The 23,750-nt window shown below is 39.8% G+C and overlaps 1 protein-coding gene and 1 pseudogene across 2 annotated transcripts in view; both read left to right on the top strand.

Annotated features, from left to right (window-relative positions):
• BTBD8 (BTB domain containing 8) overlaps positions 1–23,750 on the top strand; it is a 106,134-nt gene that overhangs the window by 42,835 nt on the left and 39,549 nt on the right. For both annotated transcript variants that reach the window (XM_031002878.3, XM_055352179.2), the window contains 3 exons: positions 6,437–6,526; positions 17,925–18,005; positions 19,681–19,777. In XM_031002878.3, coding sequence (XP_030858738.3) covers positions 6,437–6,526; positions 17,925–18,005; positions 19,681–19,777 — 268 coding nt within the window. The remainder of the gene's footprint in view (positions 1–6,436; positions 6,527–17,924; positions 18,006–19,680; positions 19,778–23,750) is intronic.
• Positions 2,031–3,362, top strand: LOC109028200 (cAMP-dependent protein kinase type I-alpha regulatory subunit-like; annotated as a pseudogene).

Raw genomic sequence — 23,750 nt, 5'->3', positions numbered from 1 at the left:
GCCATATGTATGTGGATCTATTTTTGGACTCTCAGTTCTGTTCCAGTGATTTATATGTCCACCCTTATGTCAATACCTCATTATTTTGATTATTGCTGCTTTATAGTAAGTGACATCATGTTGCCTGAAACCACGTTTTCCACCTTTCTTCTTCTGTTGATGGTTGCTTTGGCAATTAGGGGTCCTTTGCATTTTCGTAGACATTTTAGAATCAACTTATCTATTGCTGCTAAAAATGCTTGATTGGGATTGTGGTAAATCTAGAAACTAATTTAGGAAGAATGGACATATTAACAGTTTCAAGTTTCAGATCCATGAGCATATTTTCACTCTCCATTAGGTCTTTTAAAATTTATCCTAGCAGTGTTTTATGGTTGTTAGTGTAGAGGTCTTACACATTTTGTTACATTTGTTGCTATGTATTTGACCTTTTTTGATACTAGTGTAAATGGAAATTTTTTCTTTTATGTTCTAGTTGTTCATTATTACACTAAATCATCTTTGGGTGACTACTAAACATTCTGTTGAAAATTTGTAGAAATAATTTGACACTCAAGGTGATATTTTAATGCAGACAGGATTTCCTTTTGCTTTTGTCTGGCTGGCAGACTAGATGCTGATCACTTTGTTCCAGTCAGGAACCGAGATAATTCAAAACTGGCTTTCAAGTCTAATAAGGGCTTGTCTATTTCCTGTTCACTCTTCTGTTTAGAATGTGGCCCTTCGGGATCCAACTGAAATCCTGGGTTATCTACTAAAACCCCTCCTCTTTGATGGTCCCCAAGTTCCAATTTGTGTGAAGATTGCCAGAAGCTATACTCAGCTTATCAGCCTTTCAGCTGTTGCTTTTGCTTTCAGATTTGGCAATTGCCTCAATGGAAAAAGTTGCCTCAAACACTTGGGTCGCTTCTTTTGTCTTCTCTCTCATAACTTGTGTAACTTTTCTAATCACTGTGGCAGTGTTCTGATGCCTTGAAAGCATGCTTTCCTTTTTTTTGCTTCTTTTCTTAAATATATATATTTTGTCCATCTTTCCTAAGCTGCTTTCAGCAGGAGGGTTGATCTGAGACAACCTAGGAAGCCATTCCAGAAGTGTCTTTCTCTTCTGCTTGTCCTCCACCCTTCATTGGAATATAATATTGTTCTGTGTATCTCATTTACTGCTGTACTCCCAGCACTTAGAATAGTGCAGAGCAGAGAATAGAATATCTGTTGGATTAAAGATGAGGCTAGCCAGGAGTTTGAGGCTGCAGTGGGCTATGATTGTGCTACTGCACTCCAGGCTGGGTGAAAGAGCAAGAGACTCTGTCTCTAGTAAAAGAAAAAGAAAGAGTGAGGGTGAGCGCAGTGATTTAACACCTGTAATCTCAGCACTTTGAGAGGCTGGGACAGGAGGGTCACTGGAGCCCAGGTGTTTGAGATTAGCTAGAGCAACATAGTAAGACTCTGTCTCTCTCTATATGTTTTAAATTTATTTTTAAAGAATGAATTAATTAGCATTTTATTTGAGAAGATAGAATGGTAATTCAAAAGAAAATATCTTGTCATTTTTTCAAACCTAAGATATATCCTTTCTTGAACATAATTATGGTGAGTTTTGAACTAGAACTCAGGACCTTTAGAATTGTAAGCTCTTTTTTTAAAATTTAAAAATATTTTTAATTTAGAGTTGTCCCTATTTTTATTTTTATTTTCTAAGATATTGTGGAATGTATTTTTTATTTAAAAATGTTTAATTGACAAACAGTAATTATAGTCTCTTATTGATATTTCCTTAAGATTTAAAGTAACATCTTTGGTCTTTGTTTCTCCATTTGTAAATGATTTATTCCTCTTACTCATGGACATAGTTTCCATTGTTGTTAATTAAAGAGCCTTTGAGAGGCATTGAGGGAGGTTGGAGGCAGAGTAGGGTGGACAGAGGAGCAGAGGAGAGAAGAGGGAAGCTCATGAAAGCCACGTGGAGAGGGAGTGAAGAGCAGAAGAAATAATAGAGGAGACCTGAGACACTCAGAGAGACACAGAGAACCATGGCGTCTGGTGACACTGCTGCCAGAGAGGAGGAGCATAGCCTTTGAGAATGTGAGCTTTACCTCCAGAAGCACAACATTCAGGCACTGCTCAAAGATTCTATTGTGCAGTTATGTACTGCTCAACCCGAGGGACTAATGGCATTCCTCAGGGAACACTTTGAGAGGCTGGAGAAGGAGGAGGCAAAACAAATTCACAATCTGCAGGAAGCAGGCACTTGTACAGAATTCAGGAGAATGAAATCTCTCCTCCTCCACCCAACCCAGTGGTTAAAGATCAGAGGTGACAAGGTACCGTCAGCACTGAAGTCTACATGAAGATGCCACATCATATGTTAGAAAGATTATACCAAAAGATTATAAGATTATACCAAAAGCCATTATAAGGCAATGTCTTTAGCCAAAGCCATTGAAAAGAATGTGCTGATTTCACATCTTGATGATAATGAAAGAAGTGATATATTTGATGCCATGTTTCCAGTCTCCTTTATCACTGGAGAGACAGTGATTCTGCAAGGTGATGAAGGGGATAACTTCTAGGTGATTGAGCAAGGAGAGAGGGATGTCTGTGTCAATGATGAATGAGCAACCAGTGTTGAAGAAGGAGGGAGCTTTGGAGGATTTGTTTTGATTTATGGAACACCTAGAGTAGCCACTGTCAAAGCAAAGGCAAATATGAAAGGGTAGTGTATCAACCGAGGCAGCTGTAGAAGAATCCATATGGGAAGCACACTGAGAATGTGGAAGATGTATGAGGAATTCCTTAGTAAAGTGTCTATTTTAGAGTCTCTGGATAAGTGAGAGCATCTTACGGTAGCTGATACATGGGAACCAGTCAAGTTTGAAGATTGGCAGAAGATTGTGGTGCAGGGAGAACCAGGGGATGAGTTCCTTATTATTCTAGAGGGGCCAGCTGCTATGCTGCAACGTTGGTCAGAAAATGAAGAGTTTGTTGAAGTGGGAAGATTGGGGCCTTCTGATTATTTTGGTGAATTTGCATTCCTGATGAATCACCCTCCTGATGCCACAGTGGTTGTACATGGCCCCTTGAAGTACATTAAGCTGGACCAGCCTAGATTTGAAAGTGCTCTTGGCCCAGGCTCAGACCTCCTCAAACGAAACATCCAGCAGTACAACAGTTTTGTGTCACTGTCTGAAATCTGCCTCTTGGGCCTCCCTTTTCTCCTCTCCTCAATCCGTACTTCACTCACGCAGACCGCTTTATTTTCGCTATTTGCAGTGCCAAATGGACACTGGCATCACAGCTTCTTGTCTGTTTATATATTAAAAGTTGCACTTATTATACAGTTTTTAATTTGGAGCAGTAATTAAATGCTTGTACACAAGTAAATAGAGTTTTATGGAGTCTTTGCTGTTACTGCTTCATTTTGGGCAATGGGCAATGTTAGCATTCAACCTCTGAGCAGTGAGTGCCATGCTTTTGGGTGAAGGCACATCCCAGCATCAGTTGAATTACCATAGAGTAATGATGTAACAGTGTAAGATTTTTTTGTTTAACTGACATAACTTTCCGGTTTTAAGCATATTTAGACTGTGGCTATATATGCTGTATTTCTTTACAGAATAAATGATTTCTCATTAAGCTTTAAGGATTAGGAAAAATGGATACAGAAAAATCTTAATATAGTAGAAAAACATCTGCCTGTAATTAAACTAGTTTAACAGTGGAAAAATGCTCATTTTTTTTTTTTCCTCTCTTAAATTATCAGTGGGTATGATAAGTTTAGTTTCTTTTTTTAACCGGAATTTTTGTTTGCCAAGCTAATTTGCCTGGTTTTGTTTATATGTTGTTATTAATGTTTTCCCTCCAGTTCTGAAATATTTTTAGATGTGGCTATCTATACCTGCCTTTTCAGTTTGGAACCAAATCATAGACTGCGAATATTGGTTATGATTTAACTACATCTGCCTCTGCTCACAAATTCTGATTAGACCTTTATCCAGCTAGTACCAAATATTGATCATATGCTGAATTGAGGATCAGAATTCGAGGTCTACACTCCTGGTTGTTAATTTAGAGCTTTTGGTTAATGTACATCCTTCAGTTGACTCTAGTATGATCTCCTATGCTTATCAAGCTGATTCCAGGAGATTGAATTTGCTACAACTAGATTCAGTTGGAACGAAAGTCATAACAGAAATGGAGGTGATATTGCTAAAGGGAGAAGTGTCAAGCTGACAAAGTTCAGTGTCTGGAATTTTTCCCCACTAAATTCACTGGGACATGAGATTTTGGAAGTTTTTGTTTGTTTGTTTGTTTGTTTGTTTGTTTTGAGACAGAGTCTTGCTCTGTCACCCAGGCTGGAGTGCAGTGGTGTGATCTCTGCTCACTGCAACCTCAGCCTCCTGGGTTCAAGTGACTCTCCCGAGTAGCTGGGACTACAGGCACAGCCACCACGCCCAGCTAATTTTTGTATTTTTAGTAGAGGTGGGCTTTTACCATGTTGGCCAGGCTAGTCATGAACTGCTGACTTCAAGTGATCCGCCCGCCATGGCCTCCCAAAGTGTTGGGATTACAGGTGTGAGCCACAGTGCCCGACTGAAGCTTTTTACTTTAGCCTTTGTTTCTTCCTTTTTATTTCAACTAGAATTTCTGGTGGGTCGTGGGTAGGGTATGGTGTGTCTGTGTTTTTCAAATTGGTATAAAAGGCCATCCTGCTACAAGTCCTACTTTCCTATCTGGCATTTATTTCTCTAGCAAACTTTTTAAAAAGTGAACTTATGTTTTGAGTCTGAACTGTATTTCAATATTTTCTAGCCTTACGAGTTACATTATTCCAATGATACCCAACAGTTTATTTTTATTTTTTATTTTTATTTTTTTTTGAGGCGGGGTTTCGCTCTTGTTGCCCAGGCTGGAGTGCAGTGGTGCGATCTTGGCTCACTGCAACCTCCACCTCCTGGGTTCAAGCCATTCTCCTGCCTCAGCCTCCCGAGTAGTTGGGATTACAGGCACCCACCACCACACCTGAATAATTTTTTTTTTTTTTTTTTGAGACGCAGTCTTGCTCTGTCGCCCAGGCTGGAGTGCAGTGGTGCAGTCTTGGCTCACTGCAAGCTCCGCCTCCTGGGTTCACGCCATTCTCTTGACTTAGTCTCCCGAGTAGCTGGGACAACAGGCACCTGCCACCACGCCTGGCTAATTTTTTGTGTTTTTGGTAGAGACAGGGTTTCACCATGTTAGCCAGGATGGTCTCGATCTCCTGACCTCGTGATCTGCCTGCCTTAGCCTCCCAAAGTGCTGGGATTACAGGCGTGAGCCACCGTGCCCGGCCATTTTTTTGTATTTTTTTTTTTTTAGTACAGACAGGGTTTCGTCATGTTGGCCAGGCTGGTCTCGAACTCCCGACCTCAGGTGATCCACCCGCCTCGGCCTCCCAAAGTGCTGAGATTACAGGCGTGAGTCACCGTGCCTGGCCTATTATTTTTTAAATAGAATTTCATAGTTCTGTAATGTAGGCATTTATTTCCATTGTGATTTACATATAATGTAGGGTTATATTTGGGAGTGACAGCAAGCATTTTTCCATCTGCGTGCAACTGGCTCTGATTATTGGTCACCTCTCCTACCCTTTCCCAGGTCGTTTAAATTGGTCATGGTAGGTTTTTTGTTTTTTGGGTTTTTTTTCATTGATTTGAAAAGGTTTTAGATTGTTACTAAGTATGAAGTGTAAATCTGGGAAAGAGCCTTGATTTACACTTTAGTATGAGATAGGAGGCCACCTTGTTAAAAATTTTTAAATTTCCAAAATAATCCATATTAAATGAGGGTTTGCTGATCACTACTTTGTCTTTAGCTACCTTTTTATATTTAAAAAATTAAATATCAATTATGTTTTTATAAGCTTAAAAAATTAAAAAACCTTCAAAGAAAAAAAAGACAGCAAGGGCATTGGAATTAATGTTTTAAACAATCAAAATGCTTAGTTATAAATCCCAGCACTTCAGGAATAGGGGGATTGCTTGAGGTCTAGAGTTTGAGACCAGCCTGGACAACATAGTGACACCCCATCCCTACAAAAAATTTAAAAATCAAATTGAATGTGATACTGCATGCCTGTAGTGTTAGCTTCTTGGGAGGCTGAGGTGGGAGGATCATACGTGAGTCTAGGAGTTCAGGGCTGTAGTAAGCTATGATCACGCCACTGCATTCCAGCCAGGGTGACAGAGGAAGATCCTGTCTCTTAAAACAAAAAACAAAAAAAAACCCTTAGGTATAAATATAAGCTTATAAGTTTTATTATGTAATAATCCTGTCTGTGAATACAAACAAAACAAATAGATTATTGTGTTTTAATACATAAAGATGAAAATTTTCATAAAAAAATTACATTTTGAATAATATGTAAATGTTTACCTGTGTTTCTCCCCCCTCTTCCCTTTAGGGCCATTTTGAGTGCCAGATCTAGTTATTTTGCTGCAATGCTGAGTGGCTGTTGGGCTGAAAGCTCCCAAGAGTACGTTACTCTTCAAGGGTAAGCATATTTTTACAGGGCCATTTGACTGCAAATGATTGTAAATTGTATTTCATACAAAGCACTTTTTATGAATCTGATTTCCCTGGATGTTCAACGAAATATTTCTCATGTAAAATTCAACAAAGTACATTTTCTGAAACGGGAAGTAATAGAGAGCATTTATTAATAGAGGTATTGTGTTAATCTGCTTATGCTTCTGTAACAGAATATCCAAACTGGGTGATTTAAACAACAGGTATTTATTTTCTCACAGTTCTGGAAACTGGAAGTTCAAGATAAACATGCCAGCAGTTTTGGTGTCTGATGAGGGCTCTGCCCCTGGGTTGCATTCTGCCGCCTTCTTGCTGTACACTCATGTGGCCTTTCCTTGGTGTGTGCACTTGGAGAGAGAGTTTTATGGTATTTCTTCTTATAAGGAAACGAATCCTATCAGATCAAGGACCCATGTGACCTTATTTAACCTTAATTACTTTCTCAGAGGCCCCATCTCTAAATATGACCACACTGGGGGTTAGGGCTTTACCATATGAATTTGGAGGGAACACAGACATTTCAGTTCATAACAGGTAGTTTTTAAATTTTTCTTTTATTTTTATTTTTTTGAGATGGGATCTTGCTGTGTTGCCCAGGCTGGAGCGCAGTGACACAATCATGGCTCAGGAGTTCGAGGCTGCAGTGGGCCATGATTATACCACTGCATTCCAGCCTGGGTAACAGAGCCAAACCCTGTCTCAAAAAAAAAAAAAAAAAATATATATATATATATATATATTTATATATATATATATTTATATATATATACACACACACACACACACATACATATACACACACACACATATATATACACACAGTATATATTTTATATAACTTAAAGTATCTCCAGTTATCTCAAAAGGATCTTAATTGTTTAAACTGTTAATATGCAAAGCAAATATTTGCATTCAATTTCTTTTTTTTGTTTTTTTGAGATGGAGTCTCATTCAGTCACCCAGGCTGGAGTCAAGTGGCAGGATCTCAGCTCACTGCAACCTCCAGCTGCCTCCCAGGTTCAAGTGATTTTCCTGCCTCAGCCTCCTGAGTAGCTAGGATTACAGGCATGCGCCACCACGCCTGGGTAATTTTTGTATTTTTAGTAGAAATGGGGTTTTTCCATGTTGGCCAGGCTGGCCTTGAACTCCTGACCTCAAGTAATTCACCTTGCCTCGGCATCCCAAAGTGTTGGGATTACAGGCGTGAGCTACTGCGCCTGGCCTACGTTCAAGTTTTTAAATACTAATATAACACTTTTAGGAAGGGATATTACAAAATCAAATTAATAGCAGTTCATAAATAAAGAGGTAGAAATCACTGACCTTACCAGAAGGACTATGCTGCAGACATTTCCAAAGAAGGTTTTCCTCTTTGAGAGAGGAGATCTTCAGAAATACATATTCAGAGACTAGATATACAAATTGGCTGTTTGATGGTCTTTATTAAGTGTATAAAGAGAAATTAAACTCTTCAGCCTAACTGAGAAATAAGTGTGCTTAGAAACGTCCAAAACGTGAAAATACATGGCATGGGCAATACATAGCAAAGATATGTAGCAACAAGAGAAGTGAGTTGTTTTCACTACTTGTATCTACCTTTTATTTGTTTTCATTTATTATTCTATATATGTGCTTTTAAAAAATACATTATGTAGGGCGGGCATGGTGGCTCCCACCTATAATCCCAGCACTTCAGGAGGCCAGGGCGGGTGGATCACCAGAGGTCAGGAGTTCAAGACCAGCCTGACCAACATGGTGAAACCATGTCTCTACTAAAAATACAAAAATTAGCTGGGCGTGATGGCACATGCCTGTAATCCCAGCTACTCAGGAGGCTGAGGCAGGAGAATTGCTTGAACTGGGGAGGCAGAGGTTGCAGTGAGCTGAGATCGCACCACTGCACTCCAGCCTGGGCGACAGAGCGAGACTCTGTCTCAAAAAAAGAAAAAAACACACATTATGTAATGATGATCTAATTAAATTCTCTCTTTTTATCTGAGGTCAACATAGGGCCTCAAGTGATCCTCCTGCCTCAGCCTCCCAAGTAGCTGGGACTATAGATGTGTACTCCCATACCTTGCTAGTTTTTATAATTTTTAGTAGAGATGAGGTCTCATCGTGTTGCCCAGGCCAGTCTCAAACTCTTGATCTCAAGTGATCCTCCCACCTTGGCCTCCCAAAGTACTGGGATTATAGATGTTAGCCACCGCACCCAGCTTAAATCACATTTGTCAATTCATAATTCGGAGTTCATTCTACCACAGTCATTGAAGAAATTTAAAAGTTTTCCGATTGGTATGTGTTCTTGAGCTAGCTCAGAGTGCTCTTCTTCTCCACTGTGTAAATCTTTGTCCCACAGAACCCTGAAGTTCCTAGTAGGCACATTAGGAGAAACACATGGCATAGGATTGGGATCTTAGGGGAAGGCCATTTAGAAAGGGATGCCTCTTCAACTTCTATCTGTTTTATATAGTTCAAGGTGACCTCTGAGTTTAGCTATGTGAATAAAGGCAAGGGGGTGTCCTTTTTTTTTTTTCAGTCTTCCTTAATCACCGCTCGTGAGCTGATGAGATTAAACATTCAAACACTCAGGCTTTTAAAGATGAGGTCTATTTATTAATAGACCAGTGGGCAGAGGTCAGTGGGCAAGAAAGAAATAGTGACATCAACTACTCGTCTCTACTCTTTCACCTGTAATTTTCTGTCTTTAATTTACAATGGAAGTAATGGATAAATAACCCCTTTTGCAGTGTGGCTAGACTCCTGTTGACCAACTTTAGTAGCTTGTTCAAGGGAAAGCCAAATAGAAGTAGCCCAGTTAGTTTCAAAATGTCATCTGAATAAGTAGACCATACATTGTATTAGTGCCAGGCATGACCAGGCTCACCCCTCTTACAGTATTTTCCCTTCACTTTTACTGTAAGCAAGGCTTTGCTTCTCACTGGTTCATTTTACCTAGAGCTGCTTTATTAACAGTGGAGGCTCACCTCTAATTGGCTTATTGACTCCTAATGTTAATGCATTGAAAATGAAGATACTTTTGTTGTTGTTGTTCAAATGCTTTATCTTGCTTGATAAAGCAAGGTTCTGTAACACTAAAAGAAGAATCACCTGGTGGATGCATGGTTTCATCTATATCCTTTATTATTATTATCACACAGTGCTATGATATATTTTGCCTTTCCCTGTTGTATCATGTATCAAATTGATTGTCTCAAATTATTAGCATTGTGGCATATAAAGCTGTTGGAAGCCTAAAGGGGATTAAGGAATTTTACTTTAAAAAATTACATCTTTTAGGAATTTGTATATTGAAACAATACACAAAACAAATTCCAGTTTCCCATTAACTTACATTGTAAACCTGGGCAGATGTTTCCATGAGAAGTGTGGTGTCATAGAAGGATCATAAACCTTGGTGTCCTTACAGGCAGTAGTATATCCAGTCCTAACTTGTTATATGACTTTGGGGACATTCGTTAACTTTCCTGAGCTTCCTGGGGTGGTTGAAAGTATTACATGAGATACAGTAAGTAAAGAAACTGGCGTAGTATGTAGTGCTCATTAATATTGACTGTTCTTTCTTTCTCTAAATTAGATTGTTGTCATTTTCTAGAGAGAAAAGGGTTCAAGTGAGGGCCTTTCCCAATACCAGGACAGCAATGCTTACTTTGCATAACCAGCAGCTTCTTTTGGAACTGTGCCACTGTTGCATGTCTGCAGGATGTTTTCTATCAGTAGATTCGAAGACAATCCTGTCTGTCCTTACAGAAGGAACCACCATATTTTTCGTGAGTTAGTAATTCACCAGATACTGAGAACATAATGCACATAGTATTTTTCAAGAGGAACTGCCTTCAATAATTTGAGTGTGGGGACAGCAGAATTCTATAATCTGGCCGGGCACAGTGGCTCACGCCTGTAATCCCAGCACTTTGGGAGGCCGAGGCGGGCGGATCACAAGGTCAGGAGATCGAGACCATCCTGGCTAACACGGTGAAACCCCATCTCTACTAAAAATACAAAAAATTAGCCAGGCGTGGTGGCGGGCGCCTGTAGTCCCAGGTACTTGGGAGGCTGAGGCAGCAGAATGGCGTGAACCCAGGAGGCGGAGCTTGCAGTGAGCTGAGATCATGCCACTACACTCCATCCTGGGTGACAAGAGTGAGACTCTGTCTCAAAAAAAAAAAAAAAAAAAAAAAGAATTCTATGATCCTAGTTCCATCCATGCCCCAGAGTTGGGGAGTGGAAGGATGTAGTTGGAAGGAAATTTTCCTGCTCTAGCAGACAGAAAGGGAAAATTTTCCACATACTATAATGTAAATTGAACCACAGCCAACACTTCTGTGAAGGAACTCCACTTGTTTCATTTTATTAATTAAAAGTCTTCCAGTGGTGCCTGGGCTTTGGAGCATAAATTTGGATTTTCCTATCTCCCTTGGGAGATTCCTGGGATTGCCCTGGCCTTCAATATAAGTTTTGAAATATAAATGAGATGTATTTTCTGTCCTGACTAAAATCCTTCAGTGTCTTCTCATTACAATTATAATTAAACCCAAACTCTTGACCATGACCTGCAAGACCCTCCATGATCTGGCCCCTGGCCTCCCTCTAGTTTTGTACCATTCTTACCTGCATTTGTGGATCTTTCCTCCAATAAGTTCATTCCTGCATCAGGGCCTTGGTTTTTTTGGCTTCCTCTGCCTAAGAGTTTTTCACCTCGTATTTTGCATGGCTGGCTTCTTCTCATGCTTGAAATCTCAGATCAAGCATCACCTTCCCAGACTGTCACCTAATATAGCTACAGACCAACTCCTCAGTTACTGTCTCTTATATAATCCTATTGTGTTGTCTTCATGGCACTTTGACTATCAAAATTATCTTTTTAATATTGTCCATGTCCTTCCACTAGAATGTTAAACTTCTTATATCTACAAAGTTTAGAATGAGCCTGTCATTCAAAAATATTAATTATGAATGAACAAAGAATGAGTGAATGAATGGAGTCTCTGTGTCCCCTTAGCCCACACACAGGGCTCCACATAGGAGCCTGAAACTTTAGAAAGGACACATGAAACAGAGATTTTATTTTATTTAATTAATTAATTTATTTATTTATTTTTTAGACAGAGTTTTACTCTTGTTGCCCAGGCTGGAGTGCAATGGCGTGATCTCGGCTCACTGCAACCTCCACCTCCCGGGTTCAAGCGATTCTCCTGCCTCAGCCTCCTGAGTAGCTGGGATTGCAGGCATGTGCCACCATGCCTGGCTAATTTTGTATTTTTAGTAGAGACAGGTTTTCACCATGTTGGCCAGGCTGGTAACACAGAGATTTTAGTAGTCTACATTCATGTTTAGTCTCTGATCTTAGATCTTTGTCCTAAAATCGGTTTTTCTTTTTTCTGAATACATGTAATGTTTTCATCTCCTGTAAGCTTTTATTCTGATTACATTTTAATGGGAATAGTGCTTTAAATCTTTCCATTTAAACTATGGGCTATTGGAACAATTTGTTGCTTTTCTAGGTCAGTTGATCATGTCTTTATAAACACTTTTAGTAAAAAATACAATACAAATGACTTAAAATATAATGAGAATGCAGCTTAGTAAAACATCTCTCAAGACAGCAGGAAAACTATTTCTTACCCTTTTTATAGTATCATATATATTGATATATAGGTTCAAATGTCTAGATTTTGCTGTTTATTTTAATATGACTTATTTCTATTTAGTCATTATCTTTTGCTTAACATATCAAGTATTTTTTAAGAAACTATTATTTCAACATAAATAGCCAATTCTTATTAATGTTGATAAGAATCATTCTGGAAATTCTGAGGAAAAGTATAGAGAGTATTACACATTCAAGTAATTATGCTAGGGTTTTAGCAAACTACAGATAATATGCTTAATTATTCTGAGATTAAATCTTGTCATATCTGTAGTACATAAATGAGAACATTTAGATATTTGACTTTATTTCCTAAGTATTAAAGATGCAGAATTTTGAATCAGCAGAAACTAGTACTTAGCCATGGTAGGGATCAGTAAATATTTATTTAATTAATGGAAAAGTGTTTCTGTATTTTCAATTTAGTCTCCCTCTGAAGGTTTGAGAAGATGCTGTAAGTGCCCTAATAAGCCATCTGTTAAACATTTATCAAACATTTATTGAACATATATTATTTAAGGCCATAGAATCAAAGCAAACACCTTTCTGATTCCTTCTGATTCCTGCTTTCTGGGACTCCACTTATTTTCTTCTTCTTTTTTTTTTTTCTTTTTATGAACCTGCCATTGAGAACATAGCCATTTGTTTTCTTCTTGCCTTCCTCATTTTTTCTTTAGCAGGTATTAGGTACTATGCTGAACAAACTGTAGGGATCTTGCCAGCACTGTCCAGATCATGATTCTACTGCAGAGGCCCAGTATTATGTGGGGAAAGGAAATTCTTCTGATCCTGGGGGTATTGAATCATTGCTGACATTCTGCTGTTATCAGAGATACAAGGATAAATGGCATGACCCTGCCCTTGCAGAACACTGTTCAGAAGGAAAGACAGATGTGTTAACAAAAATACTGCAAGTCAGTTTGATAAATGTGATAATGGAAGTGTGTGTAGTATACTGCTTCAGAGCCCAGGCTTTGGATTCAGTCTGCCTGGATTTAAATTCCAGTGCATTTTGATCTTGGGCAATTTACTTAATTTCAGTTTCTTCATGTATAAAATGAGACTAATAGTAGTATCTGCTGTAGAGTTGGTATGGTGATTAAATGAGCCAATAGCATTCAGAATACTTATTAGCTCAGGGACTGGCTCATAAGTGCTCAATAGGTGATAATTGTTTTTAACATTCAGTAATTTTTTTTCACCTTGGGTACATTAGGAAACAATCAGGGATAAAAAGCCACATGTCTTGTGTCTGAAAGATAAAATAAGTGGAGAGGGGAAAGCATTTTAAGCACAGTGAATGGTATGTGCTAAGACATGGATGTATAAGGAAGTGTAAGTAGCTCAGGTATAGAAAATCAGTAAGTTTAGTTATCTTGGAACAGCTGCTAGAGAGGGAGAACTGGAGGTCAGATGATAAAGGAATTTGGACTTTTATGGGCTTTGGAGAATAATTAAGAGTTTTATTAGAGTTTAAAATAGAATAATTGAAAAGTTTAAGCAGGATACTATATCGTATATTCATTTTAGCAAAGTCACCCTAATAGTAATTTGGGAAATGGGATGCAAGTGGAAGATTCCAGGCCGGAAACCTGTATGAGAGGATACGGTCATAGTACAGATGGCAGAAAATAAGAGGCTGAACCAGGGCAATGAAAGAGGAAATAGAGAGCAGAGGCTGAACTCAAGAAATTCTGGAAGGTACAAATGATTGACAGGACATAGTGAGGGAGAGGACTAAGATGAACCTCAGGTTCTGACTTAGGCATATAGATGAATAATGTCTGTTGGAGTCTTCAAGGGGGCCCAATAAATAGCATACTTCCTTCCTGTTCAGAATAAGACAAAATAATCAGTAAGTGAAGTAAGAAAACATTTCCTTTATTACAGGTAAAAACTGTGAAAGCAGTACAGATTGAGTATCCCTTATCTGAAATGCTTGGGATCAGAGTATTTCAGATTTGTTCAGATCTTGGAATCTTTGCATATGTAATAATGAGAAATCTTGGGACTTGAGGATGGGGATGATGCCTAAGTCTAAACACAAAATTTATTTATGTTTCATATACACTGTCAAATTCAAAATAAAATATAGAGACAAATCTCTAAATTAAATGTTTTATTTGAGAATCATAGAATTACAATTCAGAGCCTACACACAGACTGTTGTGATCTTCCATATGTCTGAAGAGCAATGAGAGGTTGGGGTTTTACTCTCGAGTATTGTTTGGAAAGGAAGCTCATTGGCACTAGAGAAGCTTTTGGGAGCTGGCAAACTCTGATTTGAGTGAAGGCGGTAGGTAAGACTAGTCAAGGCAGGTTGTTTCAGCAGCTACTGGGTAAAACAGTTCTTAGGGTTACAGCAGGCTGTTTCTGCAGCTGGCGATGTGGAAAATTCAGTTCTTGAAGCAGATGCCATGTGCCCCAAGTGCTTTTGCCCCCCACAACTTGACTCTGATTTAGTTGGGTATGAAAAGAATGATCCAATTTGTATAATCAACTTACACAACACCTTATAGCCTGAAGGCAATTTTATAAAGTATTTTAAATAGTTTTGTGAATGAAACAAATTTTGTGTATATTGAACCATCAGAAAGCAAAGGTGTCACTATCTCTCATAAAATGCTAAAATTTTGTAGCATTTTAGATTTCCGATTTTCAGATTAGCAATGCTCAACCTGTAGAATGTGCTCTAATGCAAGAGCCAAAGTTGGCTTGCTTACTGTATCCCTCTAAAACAGCTCACCTGAGAGAAAGTTTGAATCTGCATGGCAGATATACTTCTTCTCCATCACCTCTTCCCACTGGTTCAGCAGAGAAGAAAGGAGAACATATATCAGATTACCTCTTATCTGGAGTTCCTCCCAACTGATAACCAGTTGTTGTCCACCAACCACATAATTCACTCCCTTTAGTATAGAGGAATAGAGGCTGGGGTAAGATGCAAGATGCTATGTAGCAGTGCTCTCAACAAGATGGGAATAACAGAAAGAGGACTAAGTTTGGTGTGGGGAGTAAGAAGAAGGTCATGAATTTAGAGTTTGAGATATGGCACTCGATTGGACATAAAGGTTATCATTCCAAACTACCTCTTTTTTTTTTTTTTCTGTCACGCAGAGAATCATTTTCTTTTTTAATACACTCACACACATACATAAACGGAATTACATTGTACATATAGTTCTCATCAACTTTTTTCTCAATCTCATTACATATTATTTTAAAATAATTTTCAACTGCTGTTTAATTTTATGTCCTCAAGGTATACCATAATTTATATGACCATAATTTATATGACTGTTGTTATATAAATTTATATATATTTATATAATTTTATATAAAATATATATATAAAAAATATAAATTTATTTAGTCCCCATTTATTGGACTAAATAAATATTTACCATTCTTTGCTGTTATAAATAATGATGAATGAATATTCTCATATGTACACCTTGGTGTCTCTGTTTTCTTTTTTTTTTTATTTTTTATTTTTTATTGATCATTCTTGGGTGTTTCTCGCAGAGGGGGACTTGGCAGGGTCACAGGACAACAGTGGAGGGAAGGTCAGCAGATAAACAAGTGAACAAAGTTCTCTGGTTTTCCTAGGCAGAGGACCCTGCGGCCTTCCGCAGTGTTTGTGTCCCTGGGTACTTGAGATTAGGGAGTGGTGATGACTCTTAACGAGCATGCTGCCTTCAAGCATCTGTTTAACAAAGCACATCTTGCACCACCCTTAATCCATTCAACCCTGAGTGGATACAGCACATGTTTCAGAGAGCACAGGGTTGGGGGTAAGGTCACAGATCAACAGGATCCCAAGGCAGAAGAATTTTTCTTCGTACAGAACAAAATGAAAAGTCTCCCATGTCTACCTCTTTCTACACAGACACGGCAACCATCCGATTTCTCAATCTTTTCCCCACCTTTCCCCCCTTTCTATTCCACAAAACCGCCATTGTCATCATGGCCCGTTCTCAATGAGCTGTTGGGTACACCTCCCAGACGGGGTGGTGGCCGGGCAGAGGGGCTCCTCACCTCCCAGTAGGGGCGGCCGGGCAGAGGCGCCCCTCACCTCTCGGACAGGGTGGCTGGCCGGGCGGGGGGCTGACCCCCCCCACCTCCCTCCCGGACGGGGCGGCTGGCTGGGCGGTGGGCTGACCCCCCCACCTCCCTCCCAGATGGGGCGGCTGGCCGGGCAGAGGGTCTCCTCACTTCCCAATAGGGGCGGCCGGGCAGAGGCGCCCCTCACCTCCCGGACAGGGCGGCTGGCCGGGCGGGGGGCTGATCCCCCCACCTCCCTCCCGGAAGGGGCGGCTGGCCGGGCGGAGACGCTCCTCACTTCCCAGACGGGGGTGGCTGCTGGGCGGAGGGGCTCCTCACTTCTCAGACGGGGCGGTTGCCAGGCAGAGGGTCTCCTCACTTCTCAGACGGGGCGGCGGGGCAGAGACGCTCCTCACATCCCGGATGGGGCGGCAGGGCAGAGGTGCTCCCCTCAGCTCAAACGATGGGCGGCCGGGCAGAGACGCTCCTCACTTCCCAGATGTGATGGCGGCCGGGAAGAGGCGCTCCTCACTTCCTAGATGGGATGGTGGCCGGGCAGAGACGCTCCTCACTTTCCAGACTGGGCAGCCAGGCAGAGGGGCTCCTCACATCCCAGACGATGGGCGGCCAGGCGGAGACGCTCCTCACTTCCCAGACGGGGTGGCGGCCGGGCAGAGGCTGCAATCTCGGCACTTTGGGAGGCCAAGGCAGGCGGCTGGGAGGTGGTTGTAGCGAGCCGAGATCACGCCACTGCACTCCAGCATGGGCGCCATTGAGCACTGAGTTAACGAGACTCCGTCTGCAATCCCGGCACCTCGGGAGGCCGAGGCTGGCAGATCGCTCGCGGTCAGGAGCTGGAGACCAGCCCGGCCGACAGCGAAACCCCGTCTCCACGAAAAAAATACGAAAACCAGTCAGGCGTGGCGGCGCGCGCCTGCAATCGCAGGCACTCGGCAGGCTGAGGCAGGAGAATCAGGCAGGGAGGTTGCAGTGAGCTGAGATGGCAGCAGTACCGTCCAGCTTCGGCTCGGCATCAGAGGGAGACCGTGGAAAGAGAGGGAGAGGGAGACCGTGGAAAGAGAGGGAGAGGGAGACCGTGGGGAGAGGGAGAGGGAGAGGGAGAGGGAGAGGGAGAGGGAGAGCCAAACTACCTCTTAAGTCATGCCTTTTCTTTTTCATCTGTATAATGAGTACGTTGGCCAATCTTAGAGCCACTGACAGGTGTTACAAATTAAGAAATCTGTGCAGCATAACAAGAATCTTCCCAGTGAATAGATTTGTGCATTTGAGGCTTTAAGCAAGACCAGAGGGCGTTTGTTGAAAATGCTGAGAAGAGGATTTCTTAATGAGCCAGAGGTTGGACAGTGACTAGAAGTGTTTTCTAACTTTAAAAGTGTATGGTAGAAGACGCTCAATAAATAATGATTTGATAACATACTAATAACCTTGTATAACTTATATAAAAATCCATTGTTGTAGTTCTGTTTAATGGTATACCTGCATGGATGTTATTTGAAGAGTATATTCTTCAGGTAAAAGGAAGATTAGAACTTCATCTTGGCTCGAAGTTTATGGGAAAATAGAATGAATCATTGATATCAGTTAAACCTTAATTATTTCTGGATTTGAGTTTTCTTTTATTTTTCAGTATAAGCCATGTAGAACTGAATGTTATGATGCATTTTATATATGGAGGAACTCTGGACATTCCAGACAAAACTAATGTTGGGTATGTATTCCTTTTTAATAATTTAAAATATGAAAGAGTTAGGTTCTGCTTTGTCGAGCTGTGTTGCAAAGTGTTAATGAAGTAGAAACTTTGCTTTTTATAGTCTATTATACTATATCTTCAGTATGTTTTGAGAACATCTAAAAACAATAAGCAAATCATCTTATTTAGAAGAAAAGGTGACTTATCAACTCACAGTAATAAGATTGAGAACAGTCTTTATTAGACTTAAATTTAGAAGAAGCTATAAATTATGGTTTATAGATCAATAAATTGATTAAACTTTTATCAAACTTTAAAAATTACTACTTTTTAAATTTTAGGATATCTTTTCTAAACAGCAAAAGAAAAGAAAAAACATATTTAAGAATATAGGGGCTGGGTGCGGTGGCTCTCGCCTGTAATCCCAGCACTTTGTGAGGCTGAGGCGGGCGGATCACAAGGTCAAGAGATCGAGACCATCCTGGCTAACATGGTGAAACCTCGTCTCTACTAAAAATACAAAAAAAAAAAAAAAAAGCTGGGCATGGTGGTGTGCACTTGTAGTCCCAGCTACTCGGGAGGTTGAGGCAGGAGAATCACTTGAACCCGGGAGGTGAAGGTTGCAGTGAGCCAAGATCATGCCACTGCACTCCAGCCTGGTGATAGAGCGAGACTCTGTCTCAAAAAAAAAAAAAAAAAAAGAATATAGGGCATTTGCCAGGCACGATGGCTCACACCTGTAATCCCAGCACTTAGGGAGGCAGAGGCGGGAGGATAGCTTGAGCCCAGTAGATTGAGATCTGCCTGGGACTATAGCGAGACCCCGTTCTTGGGGGGGGGAAAAAAAAACAAAAAGAATATAGGGCATCCTAAAGACCAACAACTGTGATTTTTAAATGCGCTATAGTGAAATACCATCTAAGCCTCTGAAATCCTACTTGGGAGTGAAATTTCACCTTGCTCTTTTAATTTTCTGGATGTCTTCCATTTTCTTGCTATTCTAACATCAGACAAATGAAAGCTACTTTTTTAATTTTAAAAATTACTTGGTTCCTTTAATTTTAAACTGAATAAACATGTTTTTCAGGAGAACATACCATGAGTCCCAGGATTTACTACTAAGGTTTTGTCCCCTGGCAACCTATACAAAATTTTATCATTCTTTCAAAGCTTGTAGGCTTCTTAAGTACCTAAAGTATGTGTAGGTGTTCAGAAATACTTGCCAAATGAAAGAAGCAAAAGAAACTCTGGTCATTGGATGCTGTCTCCAATCTTAGGGTTATTTGTAGACATTTTCAATATGATAAGACATTAGTGAATTGCCTCCCCACCCCCGCCAAGAAACTTTTATTATACAAATTTGTTGCAGAGAGTTTTGTAACTTTTACAGCCTTTAAAGCAATTTCTTGGATTTTGTTCTGTATGTCACTTAGTATATGAAGGGAATTTGAGACATCTCCAAATTTATTTCTTGTTCTCTACTAATCAAATCATGTGTCAGTGCTTTCAACTTTTGGCCTATGCCCTGTTTATAATCTATAAAGGGTATATGTTATGTAAGGCAGAAAATTAGAATTAAAATATTTCAGATTATTCTTTTTTAAAAACAGACTATATATTATCAATAAATTAGTATGTGTTGTGCCTTGATTTTTAAATTGGAGAATTAACAGTGCATCTATTTTTATTTTAGTCAGATACTCAATATGGCTGATATGTATGGACTAGAAGGATTAAAAGAAGTAGCAATCTATATTTTAAGAAGAGATTACTGTAATTTCTTTCAGAAGGTAATTATTGAGCCTCAGAAATCTTTTATCCAGTGCGTTGTCATCCATTATTACCTGCTAGATTTTTAACTCTGATAGTAATAGTGCTTTAAATATTTAAAATATTAAGTAAATTTAACTAATGAGAACTCCAGTTGAGAAATAATACACATGATCTGCTTGCAAAAATCAGAAACTAATTCAAATGATTTTAAGTAAAACAAAATTGATGGGAGGGTAGGTATTGAGTAGGAGTATCCTGTATAATTCAAAGGTGCTCAGAGTTTGGAACTAGGAGAAAGGAAGTTAAGAACTAAGGTTACTTTCCCCATTTATCAAAGGGCTACACAGTGCTTTATTTGTTCTTATTCCTGAAAGTATACTCCTTCTTTCTACCACTTCTCTTTATAGCAGGGACTTGGGGTGGAATGTAGTTCTCTTATGCCAGTCTCTTCAGGTGACCTGTGGATACTAACTAATTTTAATTTTAGTTACTGCAAAGGTAAGTTAAACATCTAAAGAAAGATCTCATACTATGCATTTTGAAGCCATTCATACATTATTCTTAGATTACCCATTGTTTTAATACATTCTGCGAATGTAGGTTATTTTTATTTTCTTATTTATGCTTTTCTATGTTTTTAAAATTTTCTTCAAAGAACATGTATTACTTTTATAATCAATAAAAACAAATCTAACTTTTTACATCATATTTCTCTCTTACTGGTGTTTGAAGCAATAATATGCATTGTATGAATTCTAATTAGGTGGTTTTAATAACGCTTAAATTTAGATTTTTGTTTTGGGTAGGTCTTTTTCTACCTCCCTACAAGTTGTAGCTGCAGAAGCAGCCCATGTGCTAAACGAAAGCCATAAACAACTGGGTCTAGTACCACGAACACTACCAACCCCACAAGGTTTACTGAGAAATAGTTAACCCCTCGGCTTCCTTTAACGAACCATTCACTTCAGCCTCTGTAAATAAGGGACTTGGAAGAAGGAGGGCAGCTGGTGGTGTCCTCAGCTTTGTAGAAAGTGAGGAATTCTGGTCAAAGGTTCTTCCTTCTTCATATGTCTCCCTCATATTTCCAGCCAAGTGAAAGTTAGGGGGATCCAAGTAAATCACAAAGATTAAAGCTAGAGAATATCTGCAATGAGGAGATGATGTCTTCTCATCCCCTAGATGAACATTAACTATATCTGTAAAACCATCCCACCCTGGAGCTTCTATCAAAGACGAAGAGAAAGTGATAAGAAATTTCTTAGGAGAGCTTGGAATATGTCTGAGAAGCCAGTGAGAATGTACTTGAGTGAGGAGATTTCTAAAGAGAGAAGGCTTGCTGGAGAAGCCAAAACCAGCCTTGGTGTAAGGAACTACAGTTATTGTCATACAGAGAAAAAAAGTATGAGGAGTCCACTCTGCACCCCGGTTACACATGGTCCACAGCGAAGGAGGAGGACCTTAATGGTTTCATGAAAGTTAGAGGAGACTGATACAGGGCTAGATGACACCGTGTCCCACTTGGGGAGGTATTGTGCATCATGAGCCACTTGAAGAGTTCTTATCTACAGAGAGGCCAGGTTGAAGCTTGATCTGCCACTAAAAGACCCATTACATCAATAAAGGCCTCCAGTATCTGAATTAGAACAAAGCTAAGGACATCTCCCTACTATCATCTTGGTCTCTGCTTAAGTAAGGTGACCAGAGCCATTTATAGTCTTCCATATGAATTTGACCCAGAAAATGGAGGAGCAGGAGATCAGACCATGCTCTACTCTCTATTTCACATCTCAACCATAAATCTAGTCAGCAATGGGGAGGGAAAGATTTAAATCAGATACAATGAAAAGATAGGTGTTAAAATAGTACTGTGCTGAATTTCAATAACAGTAGTATCCAGAAAGTACTAGAATCTGCCTATAGTTTCATTAAGGGATGGGAAAAAGGGGAGATTTGACATAGCGTGGTTGAAAGCATTAGCTGGAAAAATAAAAAGTCTCATGTTAGTATCTTCTCTGAGCTGAGATTCTTCAGTAAGCCAGTTAAAGCTTATTTAAGAGCCTTAAAAGCTGTAAAAATAATCTTTTATGAGTAGTCTTTGGACCATTGCCTCTATTTTTTTTTAATATGTGGGTGAATATATGTGGGTTTTATGCAGCTTCTTGTATTTTATTTTCAATAATTCACTTTATTTTAAAAACACAAAAGACATTTGTTTATATTATTAATAAAACAACAGAAAATTAAGTTTATTTTTAATTATCAGTACGGTATTTTGTTGAAAACTTTTTTTGCTTTTATTTATTTATTTACTTATGTATTTATTTATTGAGACAGAGTTTTGCTCTTGTTGCCTAGGCTGGAGTGCAGTGGTACGATCTCTGCTCACTGCAACCTCTGCCTCCCAGGTTCAAGCGATTTTCTTGCCTCAGCTTCCCGAGTAGCTGGGAGTACAGGAGCGTGCCACCATGCCCAGCTAATTTTTTGTATTTTTAGTAGAGACGGGGTTTCACCATGTTGGTCAGGCTGGTCTTGAACTCCTGACCTCAGGTGATCCACCCACCTCGCCCTCCCAAAGTGCTGGGATTACAGGCATGAGCCACTGTGCCTAGCCACTTATTTTAATATTGTCTGTTTTGCTGTGGTAACAGATATTTGAGAGAACAATTTCTGGTTTTGTTGACCTAATCCTTAAAATTTTTGCTTTATATTTCTTAATGTATATTTTTGTAAATATACTTTTGAATATATATAATTTTGAACTTTTAGTTTTTTTTTTTTTTTTTGAGTTGGAGTCTCCCTCTGTCACCTGGGCTAGAGTGCAAGTGGTGCGATCTCAGCTCACTGTAACCTCTGCCTCCCAGGTTCAAGCGATTCTCCTGCCTCAGCCTCCCCAGTAGCTGGGACTACAGACGCGTGCCACCATGCCTGGCTAATTTTGGTATTTTTAGTAGAGACGGGGTTTTACCATGTTGGTCAGGCTGGTCTCTAACTCCTGACCTCAGGTGATGCACCCGTCTTGGCCTCCCAAAGTGCTGAGATTACAGGAGTGAGCCACTGTGCCCAGCCTTAGTTCTTAATTATGCAATTTTTTGGCTGTGACTTAAATATCATAAACTTATAATAATGTTATACAGTAATACAAATGTGGGTATAATGTGATGGGCAATCGGCCCCAGAACTCCTAGCAAGCTAACTTCAATAATTTCATTAGCTTCACAATCCTGACTTTTACACAATTAAACATTTTGGACTTCATTTATAGGATTTTGGTAGGCTTTACATTTTTTTTTCTTGTCACCAATTAAAAGTATACTTTAGGCCTGGTGTGGAGGCTCATGTCTGTAATCCCAGCACTTTGGGAGGCCAAGGTAGGAGGATTGCTTGAGCCCAAGAGTTTATAACTGGCATGGGTAACAGAGGGAGATCCTGTCTCTACAAAAAATTTTTAAAAAATTAGCCAGGCATAGTGGGATGTGCCTGTGGTCCCAGCTACTCAGGAGGCTGAGGTGGGAGGATCACTTGAGCCCAGGAATTTGAGGCTGCAGTGAGCCATGGTCACACCACTGCATTCCAGCCTGGGTGACAGAGCCAAAAAAAAATTTATACACACACACACACACGTATACACACACGTATATATTTTATATAACTTAAAGTATCTCCAGTTATCTCAAAGGGATCTTAATTGTTTAAGTTGTTAATATGCAAAGCAAAATATTTACATTCAATTTCTTTTTTGTTGTTGTTTTTTTGAGATGAGTCTCACTCATTCAGTCACCCAGGCTGGAGTCAAGTGGCAGGATCTCAGCTCACTGCAACCTCCCGCTGCCTCCCAGGTTCAAGTGATTTTCCTGCCTCAGCCTCCTGAGTAGCTGGGATTACAGGCATGCGCCACTGCGCCTGGCTAATTTTTGTATTTTTAGTAGAAATGGGGTTTTGCCATGTTGGCAAGGCTGGCCTTGAACTCTTGACCTCATGTAATCCACCTTG

This window comes from Gorilla gorilla, chromosome 1, assembly GCF_029281585.2.
Source record: "Gorilla gorilla gorilla isolate KB3781 chromosome 1, NHGRI_mGorGor1-v2.1_pri, whole genome shotgun sequence".
Classification (NCBI taxonomy): Eukaryota; Metazoa; Chordata; class Mammalia; order Primates; family Hominidae; genus Gorilla; species Gorilla gorilla.
This window is presented reverse-complemented; position numbering and strand designations above follow the sequence as displayed.